This window comes from Acyrthosiphon pisum, chromosome A2, assembly GCF_005508785.2.
Source record: "Acyrthosiphon pisum isolate AL4f chromosome A2, pea_aphid_22Mar2018_4r6ur, whole genome shotgun sequence".
Taxonomy (NCBI): domain Eukaryota; kingdom Metazoa; phylum Arthropoda; class Insecta; order Hemiptera; family Aphididae; genus Acyrthosiphon; species Acyrthosiphon pisum.
Window position 1 is genome coordinate 46,229,470 of NC_042495.1, and position 20,826 is coordinate 46,250,295.

General features: G+C 29.7%; 1 protein-coding gene across 1 annotated transcript; it reads right to left on the reverse strand.

Annotated features, from left to right (window-relative positions):
• Positions 1 to 7,665: 7,665 nt before the first annotated feature.
• LOC100570928 (homeodomain-interacting protein kinase 2) lies at positions 7,666 to 18,132 on the reverse strand. The gene is made up of 4 exons (XM_003246248.4): positions 15,937 to 18,132; positions 14,160 to 14,574; positions 11,427 to 11,833; positions 7,666 to 8,523 (listed from the first exon to the last, which is right to left on the reverse strand). The coding sequence occupies exons 2-4, from the start codon at positions 14,572 to 14,574 to the stop codon at positions 8,293 to 8,295; spliced, it is 1,053 nt and encodes a 350-aa protein (XP_003246296.1). The 5' UTR covers positions 15,937 to 18,132; the 3' UTR covers positions 7,666 to 8,292.
• Positions 18,133 to 20,826: the final 2,694 nt, after the last annotated feature.

Genomic DNA, 20,826 nt, shown 5'->3' on the forward strand with positions numbered 1-20,826 from the left:
AATAGAATCAACGGGAATTTATATGCAAGGCTCGTCTTGTCGTGCCTTCGAGGTATTTTTTAATTGATATTGTCATTTTTTATAACTCGATTTTTTTAATATTATAAAATACCTAATGTAGACATAAACATAATATTATATTATAATCAGAATTAAACTTAACACAACCTTGCAAAAAATGCGTAGTTAAATATTATTAAAAAATAATTATGGGTCGATCACCATAGAACTTTCCAAGTTAAAAGTGCAGCGTAGCTCACTAGTTGAAAAATATTGGGGTGCACCGCTACAGGGTAATGAAACGTTGTCGGGAGCTGAGCAAACAGTCATTTTTTCGGGGACGTTTTTATATATTGTTATTTTGGGAACATGGTTAGACGACGAAACACACCGCATGCACATTACTATATTATAATATTAAAGCGTCTAAGATACGCGAAGTCGTATAAGTTTGCGTGCGTCTCTTATTGCAGTACCTATGTCCGGCCGGGTTCAATGTTTTCCATCGATTTTGTGTCTGCCCGCTGGGAGCGGCAGAATCTCCTGGCCTTTAAGATTCAGCAGTGTTCCGGTGGATATGACTGGTATATTTACTTATACGGCTCATATATATAATATAATATATATTTAACCGTATACTCGAAAGTTTGAAGGTTGTCCATTATCGCGGTCGGATGGATTGATGAAATGTAGTTATATATAGTATACATTGAAAAACGATAATTGTTTTGAAAAGTAAAAGTCGCTACACCATTAAAACAAAACAAAACAAAAATAATAATAGAAAAATGCTAAAATATGAAATTCAAAAAGGGTGGATGTCCGTAGAGATCGAGTGTAGGTCATCATTATCGTAGTCTTACTTCGTGAAAACTCGGCTGAGTTTAAATTTGATAAAATAAATTAACGATAAGTTCTATTATATTGCATTTAAAATAGACAAATACAATACTGCGTGTTGTTTGTAAGAAAGATATATTTTACAACTGCACATAATGAATACCATTTATGCATAGAATTATATTATTATGATTTGTAATAAATTGACTTACCGTTACATAATTTTTAATTCTTAATACTCAAAATTAATAATTTTTTTTTATACATATATACGTGGGCAAATGTTTTCATCTCTGAATCCTTAAACGAATTCTTTTTTTTAGAAATTTAAATCAAAGTGAATATCTTTTTTCTTCTTTTGTTAAATTATTTTTATTTTGTACAGATTTGTAAATGCGCTTAACTAAGTATGTTTGCAAACAACATACACTAATATATTTCGTTATTGAGACTATAAGACCACCTTTTGGAGAAATATTTTATGCAAATCAAATTGGTAATATAACGTACAATCGATAGGGACATATTGTGTAGTTAGATTTATTACTTATGTAATTATTTCTACGATGATTATCCAACTTATACAATGTTCGATTCGATTATAAGAACAAAGAATCTATGAAATACATTTTCTGGTATTTTTCTCTCATTTATAGTACATACACAAATAGTACTAACTGGACACACTGGATATTCTACATTCATTATTTACTTAAAAGTATTATATTTGTTTTACAATATGACTATAATAATGTTATGAGTTCGATCAGATGTTGTTTTTATTTCTGAACTAATTGTCTTCTTATTTCAGCTCTCAAAGTACGAACGATTAATTATCTCCTATTACATTAATATTTATATCAGAGCATAATTTATTATAGTATAATGATGTTCCTTCTTTCGACAACTTTATACCTATATATTATTATTAATGAAATTGATTGACGATATTAGGGTTGCCCGTTCTCCTTACCAAGCAAATAGTATTCAAGTTACACTACTATTTAGCAACGATGATACAATATTAAAAATATCTCTTATTAAACAAGACATAAAATTCACATGATCACATATAGTGTCCTATATACACTGTAGAACGCATTATATAAAAATAAACTGTACACAAGAAACAGAATTAGGCGGAACAACACAAATATATATATAATATATAATATATAATATATATATATATATTTGTGTTGTATATATATTATATATATACTATACTTATTCTGGTATTTTACTTTTTAATAAAAAAATATCATTTTTTTCCCTTGAAAATTTATGTTTTGTAGTATGTTTACATTATATTAAATTATATAAAAATGTTAAACTCGGAAATTATTATTTTTCATTATTTATTTTTTACATTTTATTGAAATTCGATCAATACAAGTTACAACGATATAAAGTAAAGTTATGCGAGGGCGTATTGAATTTATTATACCTATCGACATTTTTGTTATAACTTATAATAATACAATATATTTGAAAAATTAAATTTTTATTTTGTTGATACTCTCAGAATATCACTTATACGCAATTTTGTCTTAATTAAAAATATTATCCTTGCCAAATATAATATATGTCATGTAATATTAAATGATTACCATTTACCACCGACAATAAAATATAGGATTAAATGAACACATATTATTTAACATATAGATCATAGATTTTACAAAATATACGAGAAATACTACAGTTACGTCTTGTACACGTATGTGTTATTTTATCGCTTACTTTCTAAACTTAAATAAACTTACTTTGTATACATATATGACATTTCATTTTAAATCTAACGATTTTTTTAAATTTAAAACATACTTTATTAAACTAAAAGGGTATCTTGTATAATACACATTTTGATTTAATTACCTCCCAATTATAAATGTATCTAGCTGTAACTTGACATTGTTACTATGATTTATCTGCTGTATTATAATATGAGCATGGTCAGGTACCTATCTATTTTTTGTTTAAAATAACAGGAGTGTCAACTGCAGTGATTATATTATTTCAATATTTAAATCGATATAAATTGATCGATCACGCATCGTGACAATATTATGTGAGTCTAGTCTCGTCAAATTTAAATTTATAATCATATCGATGATAAATAAGCTTTAAATATCATAAATCCTTATTAGTATTAAAATGTAGATTAAATGGAGTGGAGTGGAAATTGCAATACCCTTTAAAATGTAAGTACACTTTAAAACAAGGGGATTCTCCAATGTTTTGTTAATAATTATACCAATTTATTTCTCAAAGATGGTAAGTTTTTTAATAACTTTTAATCTATAACTTTCTAAATTATATATAATTAGTAGGGTTCGGATTTTAAGGAAATATAATCAATAAAAAAAGCATTTAAAATGAAAAAAAAGGCAAAAACAGACATTTAATTTATATAAAAAAGCAATTCATAAATATAGGTAATACAAAATAAAATAGTGAACATTTTTTAAACACTTTCAAATGCACACATTTTGAGATAAATACAAATTAAAAATGAGCATGAATACTAAACTAAATTAAGTTTATACTATTTTGTATAAATAGATTACCTTTTTCTTTAACCAGGTTTGTCCTAAGAATTAGTTAAAAACAATTTTAAAAATTAACTTACTTGAGTTATACCAGTTAATTTAATGCAAAATAAACTAGTTGGTATTAAAAAAAAAATTGACTACCATGTATTTTGATAAGCTGTCTTCAGAAAAACGGTTACGGTTTGGGCTCAATATATTTTTATGCATCGAAAAGGATCTTTCTACGTCCACCAAATAGGTGTACGGGTAATTTTATGGCCATACCAAATACTCGATAAGACGATATCGATAAATATTGCGAAGAATAAAACCCATTTCACATTTGTAGCGATAATACGTAAGCTGTGTATAAAATTATAAAATCAACTAAAAATTAAACACAAAAAAGGCATTTATAAGTACAAAAGGCAACAAAAATGCATCTATCGTCTAAGAAATTAAATGAAACACATTTTTGTATAAAAATTAATTTTTTTATTATGATTAATAAAATAAAGGCATTTTCCTTCAAATCCAAACCCTAATAATAAGTAATTCTATTAAATATAAGTTTTATAAACAAACTAGGTAGTTTAACGATTCATTAAATCATTTTTGAATCAAAAAGCACAACGTTTTCATAATGTTTATTTTTTAAATATCATTTTGAGAAATAATTATATTATTTTAAAGATTCACCATTATATAAAGGTAGTAATATTATATCGTATGGTTTATATTTTATATCTGGTACCTATAGGTTAATACCTATAGGTGGTTTTGTTGATATTATCTGATGCAGCACCCTGTACCATAATATATGAAGCCTCGAACCATTTAAAGCCATTTTATGCCATTTCTTGCCTATGATGACTCGTGTGACACACAATAGATTCACTGAGTGGCTAAAAAATGTATAGACACTTTTCATGATAGGTATGATTATTTAGGTAATAAATAGTGCAAAAAAGGTTTTTTTCAAAGATCCATATAGAATGCAGTTATATAATGAATTTATTTTTTATTTATTAAATCCTCGAGGGTTAAGTATATGATTGTACACTGTACATTATTATATATATAGATAAATAACAACAAATCATCCAGCATGATATTCATATTAATATAGCAACAAAATTAAAGACATGTTGCCAAATAATCCTTTATCTCCACAGCCCAATATTATGCGGTGGGGTTCTTGGCTAGAACCTGCAATCTGTACGTCATATAATTTTTAGAAATGCAATTGTTATTCAAAGTCTTTAAGACGATTCAATAAACATGACAATCTGTAAATTAATTTTGAGTAAACTAAATGTTAAACCCGATCTTGCCTGAACTAAAATAACTTTTAAATTAATATTGAAAGTATTAAAAATCTCTAAATATAAAGTTCACTACTTATGAAAGAATTAGAAATAGGTAGTAGAAGAGTTGAAAATTCAATAAATATTCTTCCTAAAAAAGTTATAGTGCAGTTGTTTAAACGAAATGTGATGACGTTATCAATAAAAAATACCGGACTAAAATTGTTGAAAAATATTTCAAAAATAATTCAAGGTGAAAGTAATAGTTTTAATGTTTTTCATACATACAATTATTCACCAGAAATATAATATTGGCTATTGTAGTATGCACCAATCACGATTTGTTCCTAACAAGCATTACAACTTTTGTATATTTATGCTTGTTTTATATCAGTTTTTCTTTTTTTTTGGGGGGAGGGGGGTTGGTTTAATTGCAGCTTTAAATTAATATTATAGGGATAATTTATTAATAAAATAATAAGAATTAAATATTAAATAAAAATAATCAAATATTGCACATTTCATGGTTTTTGTATATCTATAAGCACATATTATAATGATTTTTTAGTGCATGCAAATCCGAGCCTTTTCTTATTTATAACCACACGATTATGTAGGTACTTGCTGAAAATTCAATTTGTGTTTATTATAGTTTCTCGTGAAAATATTCTGCTTTTGAATATGAAAATCAAAATGTAGGATGTCGTACGAAAAATAATTCTTAAGATTTCATATGACTAAATCATATAAGAAAATTAAAAAAAAAATGTTAGGTAATATGATTTTTGAGAAAACGATGCTGCACAAAATAGTACTGGTTAGACCTCACTTTCTTACAAGAATTTGACTGATAACGTTGTTACACTTCAACACAAAGTGCATATTAAGTGCCATTCACTCAGCCGTGAAGCCAATTGTGTTTTTAATTATCTACATTTTATCTTCTAAAAGAAGATTGGTCTGCTAGAATAAATACAATGTGCATTTATGTGCATCGTACGTCAGTCGTCTAATAAATTATAGTTATTGGTTGTTTGTAAGCTCCTTAACATCATTCAAAAGTACATAATATGAGGCGCGTTTCTGTATATAGAAGTTAAACAAAATTAATATTTGACACGGGCAACGACGGGCCTGACAGCTGCTAGTATTTAAAGAGAACCACCTTGTATAATATAATTTATTTCATTATTGCTGCAATGTATTGTTTTCAAACAATTATTACGATGACGAACGTATATTATTATTATATAACACCATCATATTTGCTTGAATACTACGCAAACAATAAAGTACGACGACGATGAAGACAACAACGACGTCATAAAGTTATAATAATAATAATAATAATAATAATAAATAATAGTATTACGTTATTATTATTCTTTCGGGATTCTGAAAACGGACTTGGCGGGCGGACAGTAGGTCGGTCGAGTCGTCTGATGATTTCCGCCTTAATACTCAGTTTTTCTCGGCTACGACCAGACGATAGAAGTAATTTACTAATTTACGCCCCTCGGGTCTGTTTGTTTAAAGTATCCCGGCCGGACTCTTTTGTTACCGCACTCGCACTCCAGCGTGGGTTTTCTATATAGATTATCGTAAGTCCGCGGTCCATCCATATTATATAATATTATATAGCATTATAGTACCACAAACGTTATACCATAATATTATTATATATTTACGCACGCGCTCACCCATAGGTCGAGATAGGTGTATCATCAGTGCACCGTTCTTTACGGTAAATATATTGTGGGTACTTTTTCGTCGGGGAGGCGCATTTGCCTGCAGATGTTATAATATATTATATGACCTCTGCAGCTTGATCTCCGGCTGCAAGGTCTACAAAACTAATGGTCTATATTATAATATATCATAAAGGTAATATATATCCCCATGACGATATTGCATTTTATTAAAATAATATACACGTATTTAGCAGCGTGGTATAAAGATTTTACCAACCATGTAGGTATACTATACATACATAATAGTGGTCAGTGGTAATGACGTCGGCGTAGAGGACGGGGGTGAGTTTGTATAATGGGACATATTTAGGCATATTTAGACCGTTACGACCCCGAGGGATCGGCTCTGAAGAGGGCGGTTTCCGTGGTGGAATTTTAAAACGCACCGCCGTGACATTGTATCGTAATACATTATATACGTAAGCTGGTGCGATGATTATCTGTGACTATGAGTGCATGCAAGACTTTCAATTAAGTGCACGCGTATTTTACCAATGACAACAACCACGCTTTTGTCCGCAAGTTTAGACTTCGGACAAAGCGATTAATACCAATATTTGTTTTATAATGGACAGAAGTAAAAAATGTCCAGTATTTTTCAAAATATTTACGCAAAACCAGTTTTTGTGGAATTCGTTTTTGGTTTTTTTTTTAATCTAACTCGTAAACGATTAACAAATAATCGTATATGCTTGAAATAATCACCCAATATTTATGTTAGCATTTTCTATACATGGTCAAATTTTCAAAATATGAGTTCTTTACGCTAATTATATACATAGATATTTGAAATTTTCTATTTTTTTTTTCTATAAATATCGATAAAAACATTTTCGCTCGTGCAAAAAGCTTGACAATTTATTACAAGGTTCCTCATAAGTAATTGATACTTTATTACAGATTGTAAAACAATTTTTTTTAATAGCAGTATAAATATATCATAAAACGTACTTAGAACCTAATATACTTATTACTAACAGACCGTTTTTGCTCAGAATATTTTTTCATATACAATGATTTATCGTTGAATTCAAAATATTTACCACATATAGTATATAGTGACATACTCAATTACCAGATACACTCGATACCTACTATAAGTACAACAGAGTAGTTGTATTTACGTTTTCCCGTTTTGTGGAGTTTTTCCTCAATCTCATACTCTTACTTTTTTCTCAAATTCTGCTTCTACAGAACAAGTTTTTTATTGTCATTTTTAAGCATTTTTAAGCATTTTTTTTTTTTTTTTTTTATTAAAAATATAAAACAAACGTACAAAGTATACCTACAGTAACAACAACAGTCAGGCGATTTAAAAAAAACGTGACAAAATTGACGGAATTCATTGCAGGCAACTCGCGGCCGCAAGGGGACTATATAAAACCATACGGTAGGCGTTTTATATTATACTTGATCCTTGAGTCCCCGTGGAGATTAATATTCAGACCGTTATCCTCTCAAGGGATCACTATAATATAGGTAATTTCGGGACGCAAAATGTCGAAATATCATACTTTCACCTACACTGTGTAGACAGCCGCGATGGACAAACATATTTAGTTATATATACTTAAATATAAACCGTGATCTCCCGAACCATTTATTTAAATATTGTATATACTTGTATTGCACACAGTTATCTTTATTATTATCACATTCGATGTCTTCGATTATCTTCAAGACGATATCGTAATCTTGCAGAAACAGTAAAATACCACACAATATATAATATATTTTTATAAAAAATAACAAAGCTTTCTCCGACGATGCAGATCGGTGCAAGCAGTGTTGGCTGATTTTTAGATCAGAAGTGTAGAGGATGGGGCCAGAACTATATACATTTTAGGAGTTTAAGTCGATTCAAATGTCCAGCTTACATGATTCCATTAACTTAGCGTTTTTCTTGGTCATCGCTGTGCTCGGGTACTTGATGAAATGCATGATCGTCAGGAACGGATGCGCGAGTGCGTCGACCGCTGTTATACGTGTATCCGGCATTACAACTAACATTTGATATACCAAGTCCATGAACCACTTGATGTCCTCACAGCATTGCTGGTCGTCTTGCTCGATCACGTCATAGTGCAAATTCTGAAAATGGAAAAAACAGTATTCATATAGTATTTAAAAAAAATAGATATTCTTTTTTTCGGTGCTGTTGCACATGCAATTATAAAATACATCATTTAATCATTAAATTATACGCATTTAAAAAAAATTGGCTGGACTGAAGCTGTCTACACAATATTATTAAACAATAATATAAGCACTAGTATGAGGATTTTGTGACCGGAAATCGTAAGATCGTATGACAACTGAAGCGATGACGGGTGTTATACGTGTCCGTTATAATATTATACATTTCTCGTTTTTTTTTGTTTTTTTTAAGCATATAAAATTAGATTTGTATGTAAATCATCAGCAACTCACTCCTGATAAACGCTACGAATGAAGTATTGGAATAATATTTTGTGAAAAAAAAACAAAATTTATTTACATGTAATAATAATAACAGTGATAAAATGAAATGAGATGCCATGAAAGACAGTGAATTATTATTGAACAGTCTTGACTTTATTAAGCTTGTAGTGTTTCCATAAAATAATTTCAACGACCCGGAAACTACTCAAATAACGGTTTTGTATTAGAAATGACCCTTTGAATTTGAATGATTTAGAAACAAAAAAAGTATGGGAAATAAATATGTATACTGTATATCTGTATTTCATTATTATCTTTTTAAAAAGCATTTCGTGTTCGCATTTGTGTAACGATTAATTATATCAAGTCGTGAGATAAATATTTTGTATTCATACACAATACACATCTAATCACGTTGATTCACGGCATTTTAAAATATATTTAACCATGTTATAATATTTTGTATAAATGCAAATATGTATTATATAAGTATAATAGGTACAAAGTACGTAAATACATCTTGCAATAATTATAATAGTATGAAATACAATATAAACACGTTATAATTTATAGGCAACAATATTACCAATTTTTTTTTTAGTTTATTATTTTAATTTTAAAAATTAAAAACCAGTTTAGTTTTGAATTCACTTCGATAAAATGTATATCTCAATATTATTCTCTTTATTTACATCTTTTTTTGAAAATACAATAACAAACTCGTACTTATATTATATTGAATAATTGTACAGTTGTTAACTATCGATAGTTAATTTTTCGGTAGACGTTTCAGTTTTGCACCATATAATATTATATTTATTCAAACTATGAACCATTTACCGACAAAAATCGAACATTACAATCGTATATTTTTGTTTTTGAGCTTGTGTAGGAGGAACCTCAAGTTGCACACATTTTCCCAACAGATTGCATCACAAATAATAAATATTATTGCATGGGATGACGTTTAGATAAAACTGTAACCATCATTCTCAATAATAATATAGTCTCGAATAAAATATGCTGTCCTAAGTAATTCTTCCGCAGCAGCACAAATTCGAAATGGCTTTTAACGTACAGTTTGTTCTATTTTTTTTTCAACTCATATTTTCTACTCACAAAACGGATTCAGATTCTCGCCAATAACAACCGAATGCAGTCGGAAACCGTTCCAGTTTCGTGAAAACTTCACAACAACGGACCGCAAACAATATAATAATATATACATTATATTATCAAACAATTCCTCCGTATTACAATAGGCTGTATCCAGCTTTTAATAATAACGCATATATATATACGATGTATACATATTATATCCACTGTTCATATCAGACGTTTTCTTTGCGAAAAAAAAAATCGAGTAGAATCCGAAAGCAAAAAATCAGTATTTATAATATAGTATACAAATACAGGTATGATACGAGGAAAACTTATGAAACGTGAAAAAACAATTAGATTCGACGGACCTAGTATTAAAAATCTTGCAGAGCACGTTTCAAACATATTTTAATTTGATTTTTATAAAAAAAAGTTTGTAAAGCGTGTTATTACTCATGCTTTTACCAGTATTACATATAGTAGTGTATATTTTAAATTTACGTAGCGGATACTACCTATCTACAACATGGCCACATATTATTATGTAATTAGTGGTAATTAATTGTGCACAATATAATTAGTGAAATGTATGCAACGAACACGATTAAATGACACTACCTATAATTATGTGATCAACACACGCACGTCATATTATATTATTGCCGTTTATTCTACATGAGCATAGGAATTTCATATTATTAACAACCATACATGAAAGTTGGAATTGAATAATTGTTAGCGACGTGTTCTGATCGGCCTGCCAAATGAGCGAATTAGGCGATTATAGGATTAAAAAAAACCCAGTGCGAAATAGGTAGGCACAATTAGTGCTAGGTGTGACTGGACTACAGTTAAACTCCTATATTGTTTTTAAATGTCCAAAAAACGAAATGTACGTCATAATATGTTATGTTGATTACATTTTTGAAAATCGTATAGGTACACCTAATTGATATTATGACGCATATGGTACGTTCAAAGACATGCGGAGGATTTACAAACTAATTGTTTTAGTGACTTATTACAATATGTTTACTGTGCATCAGTACAACATTAAACAAAATATTGCACTAAACAGATTATTTAAAACTATTTAATATTGTTATACTGAAATTTCGCAGATGCGTATATCATAGTAACAATTAGTGCATACTGTATAAAAATTATATAAACATAGTGGTATCTGTCATAATTTGCAGTAGATTTTCTTGGTTTAGTCAAAATAAACACAAATGGTTTAAAAAAACTAACTTTCAGTTATAACAGCATATGGTATATGTAATTGTGAGTGTTAAAAGTTTAATTCAATGTCGGATAGATGCAGACTACAACTTAGATATGGAGTGGTCGCATGGTGGGTACAGCGTACCCTTACGGTGACAAACACGTGGTATTTTATAGTACGCTAAGAGTAAAATGATTAACGATAGGCGACGATAGTGATAACAATATGTCATGTCAATAAAAATCACCTGAAATTGAATCCAACCGACGGGGAGTTTAGTGTCGTAGAAATTTGTCGGGTAATTCGATATCAAGTACTCGGGCACGGGCCGCGTGCGTATAATCATTTTGATCAACAGTTCCTCCTCGTCCACGTCGAACAGCTTGACTCCGGTAACGATTTCCGGCATGATGCATCCCAGGGCCCACATGTCCAGACCGTGGTCCAGGCTGCCTTGGAAGCACACCTCAGGCGCGCGGTATGGGATCGCCTGGATCTGCTTTTGGTACATGGTGTGCACGTTCTTCATGTCGAACGCCCAACCAAAATCGATGATCTTTACCTGAAGATCGGTCTTTGTCCAGGATGTGAACATTATGTTGTCGGGCTTGAGGTCAGCGTGCACGATCCCGAATACCTTCAGACCGGCCAAGCCTTATTACACGTACGCCATGAACACGGACAGCCGACGGAGCGAACATAATATTATAAATCAAATCAATACAAAATTTGATCGAGATGTTGTAAGTCGTTAAAATAAAAAAAAGTATATATATATATACAACCTTTTCCGACATTTGCACTAGGTTTTTATCAATTTGTGTTAAAATTAAATAAATATATTAAAAACAAATCAATGACCTTATTAAAGAATTTTTTTAGCTACAGGTACTGTTATAATATTAAATGTTATTATTGTACTTGACTTGCTGAAGTTATTTCAGAAATAAAAATAAAAATTAGATTTTATTATAATATATTGAAAACAAATTTTTAAATTATATGTTTGGAAATTCATGCCACACACCCCAAATAAAAATTTTTAAATTACTGGATAATTTGTGAATACTTCAAGACTTCGTAATAATAAAATTGTAAACTTATTGAACAACAATGAAATTAATGGTATAAGACTTAGGTAATCACTAATCAAAGGATTTGTAATGTGCAATGCTTTTGGGAGTAGCATGTCTGATTAAAATGAGTAATTCTTTTTGTAAAACCACCTTATCAAAAGGCATTAAAACATTATATACTTATTTGTCATTTATTCTGTCGATCCGAACCGACAGTCACCAGCTGGTCAATAATAAATTGTGCACGTAAAATGTATTATCGTGCGGGCAATCTTCGATTTTGTGTAAAGTCGGCATTACCCGGGTGACATTGATTTTACCCAATTTCAGACATTTACCCGTCCAAAAGAAAAGGTAAGAATGGGCCAATTTGAACATTATCTGGATTAGTTTTTTTCACGATGTTATCCCCAAATAAAGTACATAATGACATACTATGCAGGAACGTTTAAGAGTATCTGACGGTAAATTATAACAGTGTAAAGTCTGACATTTTACAACGAATAGGATTGCGTTTAATAATATTTATATAATATATGCTAGGTATACCAGAAGCCTAAACATATGTTATAGATAATAGATATACAGTCGATATTTATTTTACGCTAGTGATGTGTAGAGCTGGAATGGGAAAAATCTATGTGCTCGGACTAACCTGGTTTATCTTTCGGGTTACATTACTAAATATACAAAAACTGCATATTGTTATTTAATCCTAACCTTTGGAAACAATGCCCTCGGGATGATAATAGATAAACAAGTTCATAACCAGAACATGACCAGGTAGAACAAAGTGAATACTACATTATAAAAATATTAAGCTATAGAGAGACATTGACAAATACAGGACAAAGATTGACCGACATAGTGATAATAATTTATTTTCTTAATTAATTTAATGTTATCATGTACAATATTTATTATACACTGTGCATTATTACAGAGCATAATATTATATTTTAGACATCATTAAATCAACTTGTTAAAGTTATTTTAATTAAAAATGTTTTAATTAATTAATTAGTTAATTTTCTAATTACTTACCTACCTAACTTACTTAATAATTTAGCTTAAGTGAATAGTTTAATAAATTAGTTTTGTTCAGAAAATTTTAAAAATTAATAGGTATAAATAATGTATAGAGCGACGTTCCCTCCGATCCCTCTCATGTCTCATCAGTGGTGCCAATTTTTTTAAAAACAGATGGTATGTCAAATAAAATAAACTCACAATACAATGGTTATGGTACATGATTTACATATTTAAAAAATAATTTGACCACATCGTATCTATATTACAGGTTACCTATATTCATTAATTATCATCAATAAATCATAATTTTTCATTCTTACTAAATACTACAAGGCCATATAATATATCCAGACAGTTACGTAAACAGGAGTAATAAATTATATAATAAAAAAAAATCTATAGCTGGACCACGCCAAGTTATATTAAAATGTTTTAAATATTCGATGTTTATCGTCAATATTAAGACCCACAAAATACGATTAGCAATATTAATGCTTTTCCATTTATCTCTCATCGCAAAAGTTGTACCTACTTAGTATAAATACAAAATATTATAGTGTAACCCGCCTAATGTAATTTACTTGAAAAAAAGGTCTTAATTCGCCATATCGTCGTGATTCTTGCGGAATCTTAATCATATATATTATATCAATATCAATATCTCTTTAACATACAAATCTTCTTCGTTTCGCTAGAAAAATTATCTAACCCATTCGCATAGAGTTTTATCTCAGGTGATGATGTGATGAAACGCTGCGCTCTACATCAAGGTACCTACACGTATACGCACCTCTGAAGATTTAGACGTACTTATTCCTAGCTCTACGTTTTTCACATCATATTATTACCCGTTATTACTGTTGTACACGTACCTTGTGCGATCTGTCTGACGATCGGCCGACACATGTACATTGGCAGTGGACCGATGTTGTGTAGCACGGCCTGCAGGGTGGCGCTCAGTCTCTCCATGACGAAACATATCATTCCCGATTTGAGTAGGACAGTGTCCCTTAACTGGACGTACCGGGCACGCAACTGACTGGACTTGAGCCTGTTCAAAAAGTCCAGCTCCTTGAGGTACAGTTTCCGGTCCAACCGTCTGCTGGAGTCCGAATCGTTCAGCGCCTTGATCACTACTGCGTTGCCCGTGCCCACCTCCGTCGCGTTGTAGACGCACGAAAAACGACCGGTGCCGATAATTTTGTGCACCGCGTACGTGGCGTCAAGCGACCGGATGGTCGTGTTCTCCTGCAGAACGTTCTCTTCGTTTATTCCGGCCAACGCCATCTGCAATGGTTCACATTATCATGGTCGATGGAAATTGTATGGATTTTAAAACTAGTTTTTACAAAACCCTAATTGCCAAGACCAAAATGTATTTGAAATTGAGAGTTTTAAGGACTATTAATTTAGAACAAAACTACCAAATCACTAAGTTTATTTTTTATAGTTTATCGGTAGTTTTTCATTACGATTACAACATTCAATTAACCATATTTATGAAAAGTATACTGACTAGATACATTGACGATCACGTAAAATGTTTGGACCGCTTTTTCTAGGTACTTAAAACAAATTAGTCACTGACAAAACTAAAAAACAGATCTTTGTTGATTCAATACATTTCTTGCTCCACTTATAAAATAAAACGTAAATACTAAAATACCGTTATTTTTTTTACATGTAATCCATGAGCACATCCGTTCAACCCCCACATTCAATTTTTTGGTAAAATTCAATAAATATTATACACTCGTCACGCCTTGAGCTAAAATGTTATCCAACAATTAATGGTTAATGTGAATTTTTTGTTTTTTATTATTGCAATATTTAACAGTAAATTTTTTTATAGTAGAAAATTGAAAAAAAATCACGTAAATTGATTTAACTTATTCAGTAAATTGATAATTGTTTACACCTAATCGTATAACGATTAATATAGTAAAACGTATCTGAATCACATAGCATGAAATATGTAGAATTCGCTTTAATAATGTAGTCACTAAAATAATGACTTTGAAAACTAGTTGGGTATATTGAATAGTTATATTTTATCAGTAGCTTTGTACAATAAGGACCTAGAACCTATTCTTAAACATGTTTCGTCTAATGCGTTACTGAAAACTATTTTTATACATCAAAAGAAGCTGGAGATATTTTTTTAAATACGTAATACCATTGTTTATGAATACTCAAAAATTCATAACCATTAATCAATGATAATACCGAATACATGAACACTATGTAGTATCTATGATAAATATTGAAGAATCCGAAGACTATTAAACACGACGAGTCTTCACAAAGAGCCTCGAGACAATATAATAAACAAATGTTTATCTAAAAAATATTAATTTAAATATTTCAGATTAAATTAAAACATTTTCCATTCGATGCTAAAAATTAAATTTGATCACTTCCACGGACTCGTACAAGTTATATTCAAAGTAAAAATGAAAATGTTTATTCAAAACGCGCGTCAGTACTTGGTTATGTTTTTTAACCAACCTGCAATTGTTTTTTTGTTTTTAGTTTTTTAGTACATCAGGCACATTGATCGATAACATAATAATAGTCATGAGAAAACGACACAACAATCCCAACAGGAACATTAATAATAATAAAAATAATAAATAATATTATACTCACGGTGCGAGAAGATGTATAATAACGAACGGTATTATTGTTAGAACTATTATTCTACGATTTCCAGTTCCGCGTGTGAAACTCGAACCGCCGTATTATGATATAATTTCGTGTTTGATCTGAATGTGAACTTATAATAAATATTAGGTTTAAATCGTTTATATATACTATTATTATAACTACGAAATAATAGTATAAAACTGTCCACCGTGTGACAATACCGAAAATGTTTTTAGAAACCGTTGGCGATAATGCGAGTTCAACAAACGGAGATCACTAATGACGGTAACCAGGCAAATCAACAATAATTATTTTATTATCGTTACACATTATTGAAGCGCTTTATAATAAAAAGAACAAAAATATTAAAAATAACCACATATGTGAATACATTGCGATCTAAGCTCAAAGAATGAGTAAATACTATACTATACTATGTAATATGAATACATCTATTATAATATCAATACTATCAATCCTCTTGACTCTTGAGGCGCACTACACACGATTAAACTATATGCTGACTAGAAGTTGCACACGTTTTATTATTTTAGTTTCATTATATTACGAATCACAATAATAAGAGGTAGAAAGTTAATATTTTTATTTTTAAGGGATCAACCCAACCCAATATACCTTCTTACCTATATAATAGTACAGTATAATATTAACCAATATAATATCTATACGCACTAGAAATGGCCTTTGTGTTTTTCCGTATTACCGAGTCAATTTATGGAAAAACGGGAAAACACATAATAACCTACACAGATTATTAATCATGTAAATAGTTAAATGTTCTTAATTCTATTTGATGGATGGATAAAAAATATATTTATCTTTGGATCATGCCCTATATAACAAGGAGTTATAATGATATTTTGTTATTATAATAATCGTTTATACAACAACAAACTATACATGAACAATATACATTATTTAAGATTTTTTAGTAGTAGTACAATCATAAACAATGAAAATATAAATAAATTATATGTCTAAAGATTATACAAGACAATACGTATGAATAACAATGGACTAATTTTAAAATGTATATTTACGATTTGTTTATGGATAAATATAATAAGTTTTCACAAGCACCTACCTACACGATATGTGTGTTATGGGTCTACTTTTTCCTCTTAATTTTTGCCTCTTTAATACGGCTTCAACAATAAAGTCATTATCCGCTAAAATATAAATTTACATTTTACATTTTACGTTATAATTAGTTCATTCATCATAATAATCATATATTTCATGTATAATTTGGTATTAAGAATAATAAGTTATAATATAGTAGGTACATATTATGTGAAATATTTCAATGCGGTTGTGCAGGTTAGATTTTTTAAGGAAATACATTAATATACTAAAAGTTTTTATTGATAAAATATCTACTATATTCATTGGCTGTGGAAAGATTTTATTCATCGACTAAGTATGGGCATTCAAGGTAAAGGTGTTTTTTTGGATATTAAAGATGAGTTGCAGAATTCACCCATAGGTCTTGGTTCCTTTTTCATTAAGTATACATGGGTGATGTTTGTGTGACCGATATTTATACGTGACCATATTATAGTTTATTCTTATGTAGGAAGAGGGAAACTGGTTTGGAGTTAAAAAAGTCTTGATTTGGTGGAGTTTATTGTTAGATTCGCGATTCCATAGTAGTTGGTATGCTTTATTGTTCCTATCCAAGGTGCATTTGGTTCTAAAAATATATACAAAATATAAACATAAATAATTGCACGGTATAAAACAACAATTAGTAACGTTTGCTATTTAAGTCGTAGCGCTATCACTGCCACACGACATATTTTGCGCACTAATAGTGGTCTATCTTAGTACACCTCCGAATGGGATCAGTCGACGCAGTCAACAGCACGCTTATTTTATACGCGTTTTTTAACCTACTTCAAACTCATTCCAATATTCTCTTATGAAGAATCTTTTCATCATACACTAACAGTAAATCCTTGACGTGCGTTAAAATGGAAGCGGCATTACGACCTGTTACAAAGTATATAATAATATTTCAATCATTAATTTATAACAAAATTGGTAATAAAAAAAATAAAAATACACAACAAAGAAAAAAAAATATAATTAATCTAGTGAAGTTCCGCTAATAGGTGAATCCTTAATAACCCCATTCATTTATCTATTCGTATTATATATTACGCTAATTATTGTGCATTTTTGTATAAATTGTTTCTTTCAAATAAAAATCATATATTATTGCGTACACCTAACATATATTTAAAAAATAAATATCAAATTAAACCATATTAATGTAATTAATAAGTGGGTTTAAACAATAATAAGATTTGGTTTAATATAAAGACTGCTTGATGGGAGAATAACCTTTAAGATAATATTGGGTTAATAAGTCAAAGTTTAAAAAGTAAAAATCATAATTTTATAATTTGTTTTATTGTATGTTTACCAATATTATAAACGTATAGCACGTAGCTATTCAGGGACGTTAAAAATAATATTAAACGTTTTAGGGGAGGAGTTAAACTCCATTACACCCACGCGGTCACAACTTTGTTCATAATAGCTTTATATACATTATGTTCTGTTATGAATTTTTCACAATATTATTATAATATTTTTATATATCACAGCTGCAGTACCTAGTCGTATACCACGGCGTATAACGTCGTGTATTATTTAATATGTTATCAATAAAACTGTACACTATATTACTTATCACGTTTAAGATATTTTATTATTCGAAGGCGTAGACCTAGAAATTAAAAAAGAGAGGCGCTAGACGAAAAAAATTACTTTAAGTACAAAAGCATAATATAGGCATTAAGTTTAAGTTTTTATAGTGAATAAAATATTCATCATACATGCTTATAAAAAAATAATAATCATAACAAACTCTAATAACAAAACTACCATTTATTGTATACATTATATAATGACGTAGGAAAGAGTGAAATTTTTAGGCCTAAGGGGATGGGGGGCTTCAGCCCTCATAACCACTCCCCTTTGTATCGACGTCTGATTAATTGCAACCATAGACCTATAAACTAATGGACAGCGCATTCCACTTCGCCCTGCCATCAGCTAGTGCTAGGTGATCATATAACTATATAACTGAGAGAGAAAGAACATGAAGTAGTGAAGGAGTCAGCATAAGGAACTGTATACATTTTACTACTTTGTTTCTTTTCTCGCTCAATCTATATTATCTTAGCACTGTCCATTAGTTTATAGATCTGTGTGTGCAACCTACAAATGCTGTATTTTAAGTTCAATTTAGTGAACGCGGCAATCATATTTCTTGCGGTGTTGTATATTAGTAAGTGGTAATCACTGACGTCTGATGCTATTATAAGTGTTTATCAGGCATGAGCCAATTGCATGGGTTATTATTTTTGGTTTATTTATTATTTATGTATTTATTTATAAATTATTGTCACTGCAATAATGGGTATTTTCCTTAAAATGTATGTGTTAAACAATTCTAAACTTTCAAGAAACTACAGGTGTGTAAAAGGTATAACCCGTAAGATGTATTGACCATTGGTGTCCGTTTTAATTTTAAAATTCCAAGAACTTGACTTATTAGTTAAACGGTTACGTGCGTATACCCTCTGAATCAATAGAACCTAGAAGTATATGTTAAGTCATGGCTAATTAGCTAACATTGAGCTGCTGATGATACAAGAACAAAGATTTTGAACACCGATGAACCCAATATCGAAAACAAAACATCTTTGTAGAAAATTATATAATAGATTGTATAATATTAATATTATTAACATAATATTCTTTTATTTATTTTTAGTTTTTTATTGTTATTTTATGTTTTTGACATTCAAGTTGATTTTGTTTTGTTTTCTATTGTTATATTATTAAAAAATCAATGAAATAATGTTAAATGCTATGTACCTACTAATTGAATAGCAATAATGTTATTTCCGATAATATAATTTAAACATAATATTAATTATAGAAGTCCTAAACGTATTAGGGATTAATGAATGTTTATCGAGCGAAGCGAGTAAACATTTTTAGGTTACATACATATTTTATTAGTGCGTATACCCATAAATATATTTACCAATACACCACTGAATGAGAGGGTTTATGGCACTTATTAGTATCAAAGGTTTTCAAAGGCATTAGTCGGATTTTATAATTGTCAAATAATTGTACGCTCAAAACAAAGAGGTTGAATAATAGGTAATTGTTTTTTTGGTATATTCTATTGAAATATTCTATATTAAACTCTCCATACAAAATGTTCGTGTGTGTGTGTGTGTGTGTGTGTGTGTGTGTGTGTGTGTGTGTGTGTGTGTGTGTGTGTGTGTGTGTGTGTGTGTGTGTGTGTGTGTGTGTGTGTGTGTGTGTGTGTGTGTGTGTGTGTGTGTGTGTGTGTGTGTGTATGTGTGTGTGTGTGTGTGTCGGAAAAGACATGAAAATGTATTAAAACGGATACGGTTGTTTTATGCTGAAAGTTACTTTAAAAATTAACATTTTTACGGGTGTTTTACATCAACATGTGCAAACTTCATTCATAACAATTACTTTAACGTGACTTTTTTGAAAACTAAAAGTTTCAACTGTGATGAAAATCGGCCAGTTTTATAATGTATTCATCGTGATGAATTTTTCTTTATAGGAAATGCAATTTAATTAAAAAATATAAATTTAATTCAATTTTTAATAGATTATGCTATAGTATTGATTAACATATAACCTACCTATAACATTTTTTTTTCTAACGAATATTTTTGTTGTTTACAATAACTTTCAAAATTAGACTTAACATGTTTTATATGAAAGTGTTTAATATTTAATAATATTTCTTTATTAGGTTTCACGAAAATCTAAACGAACGACATACAGTGGTTCAAAAATGAAGATAGT

Excerpts from the sequence above, each read along its gene's own strand:
- LOC100570928 (XM_003246248.4), bottom strand. The coding sequence starts at position 14,574 with ATGGCGTTGGCCGGAATAAACGAAGAGAACGTTCTGCAGGAGAACACG. Across the intron at positions 11,834-14,159 it reads CGTCAGACAGATCGCACAAG|GCTTGGCCGGTCTGAAGGTA; the intron begins GTACGTGTACAA and ends ACGTGTAATAAG. Across the intron at positions 8,524-11,426 it reads TCGGTTGGATTCAATTTCAG|AATTTGCACTATGACGTGAT; the intron begins GTGATTTTTATT and ends TTCCATTTTCAG.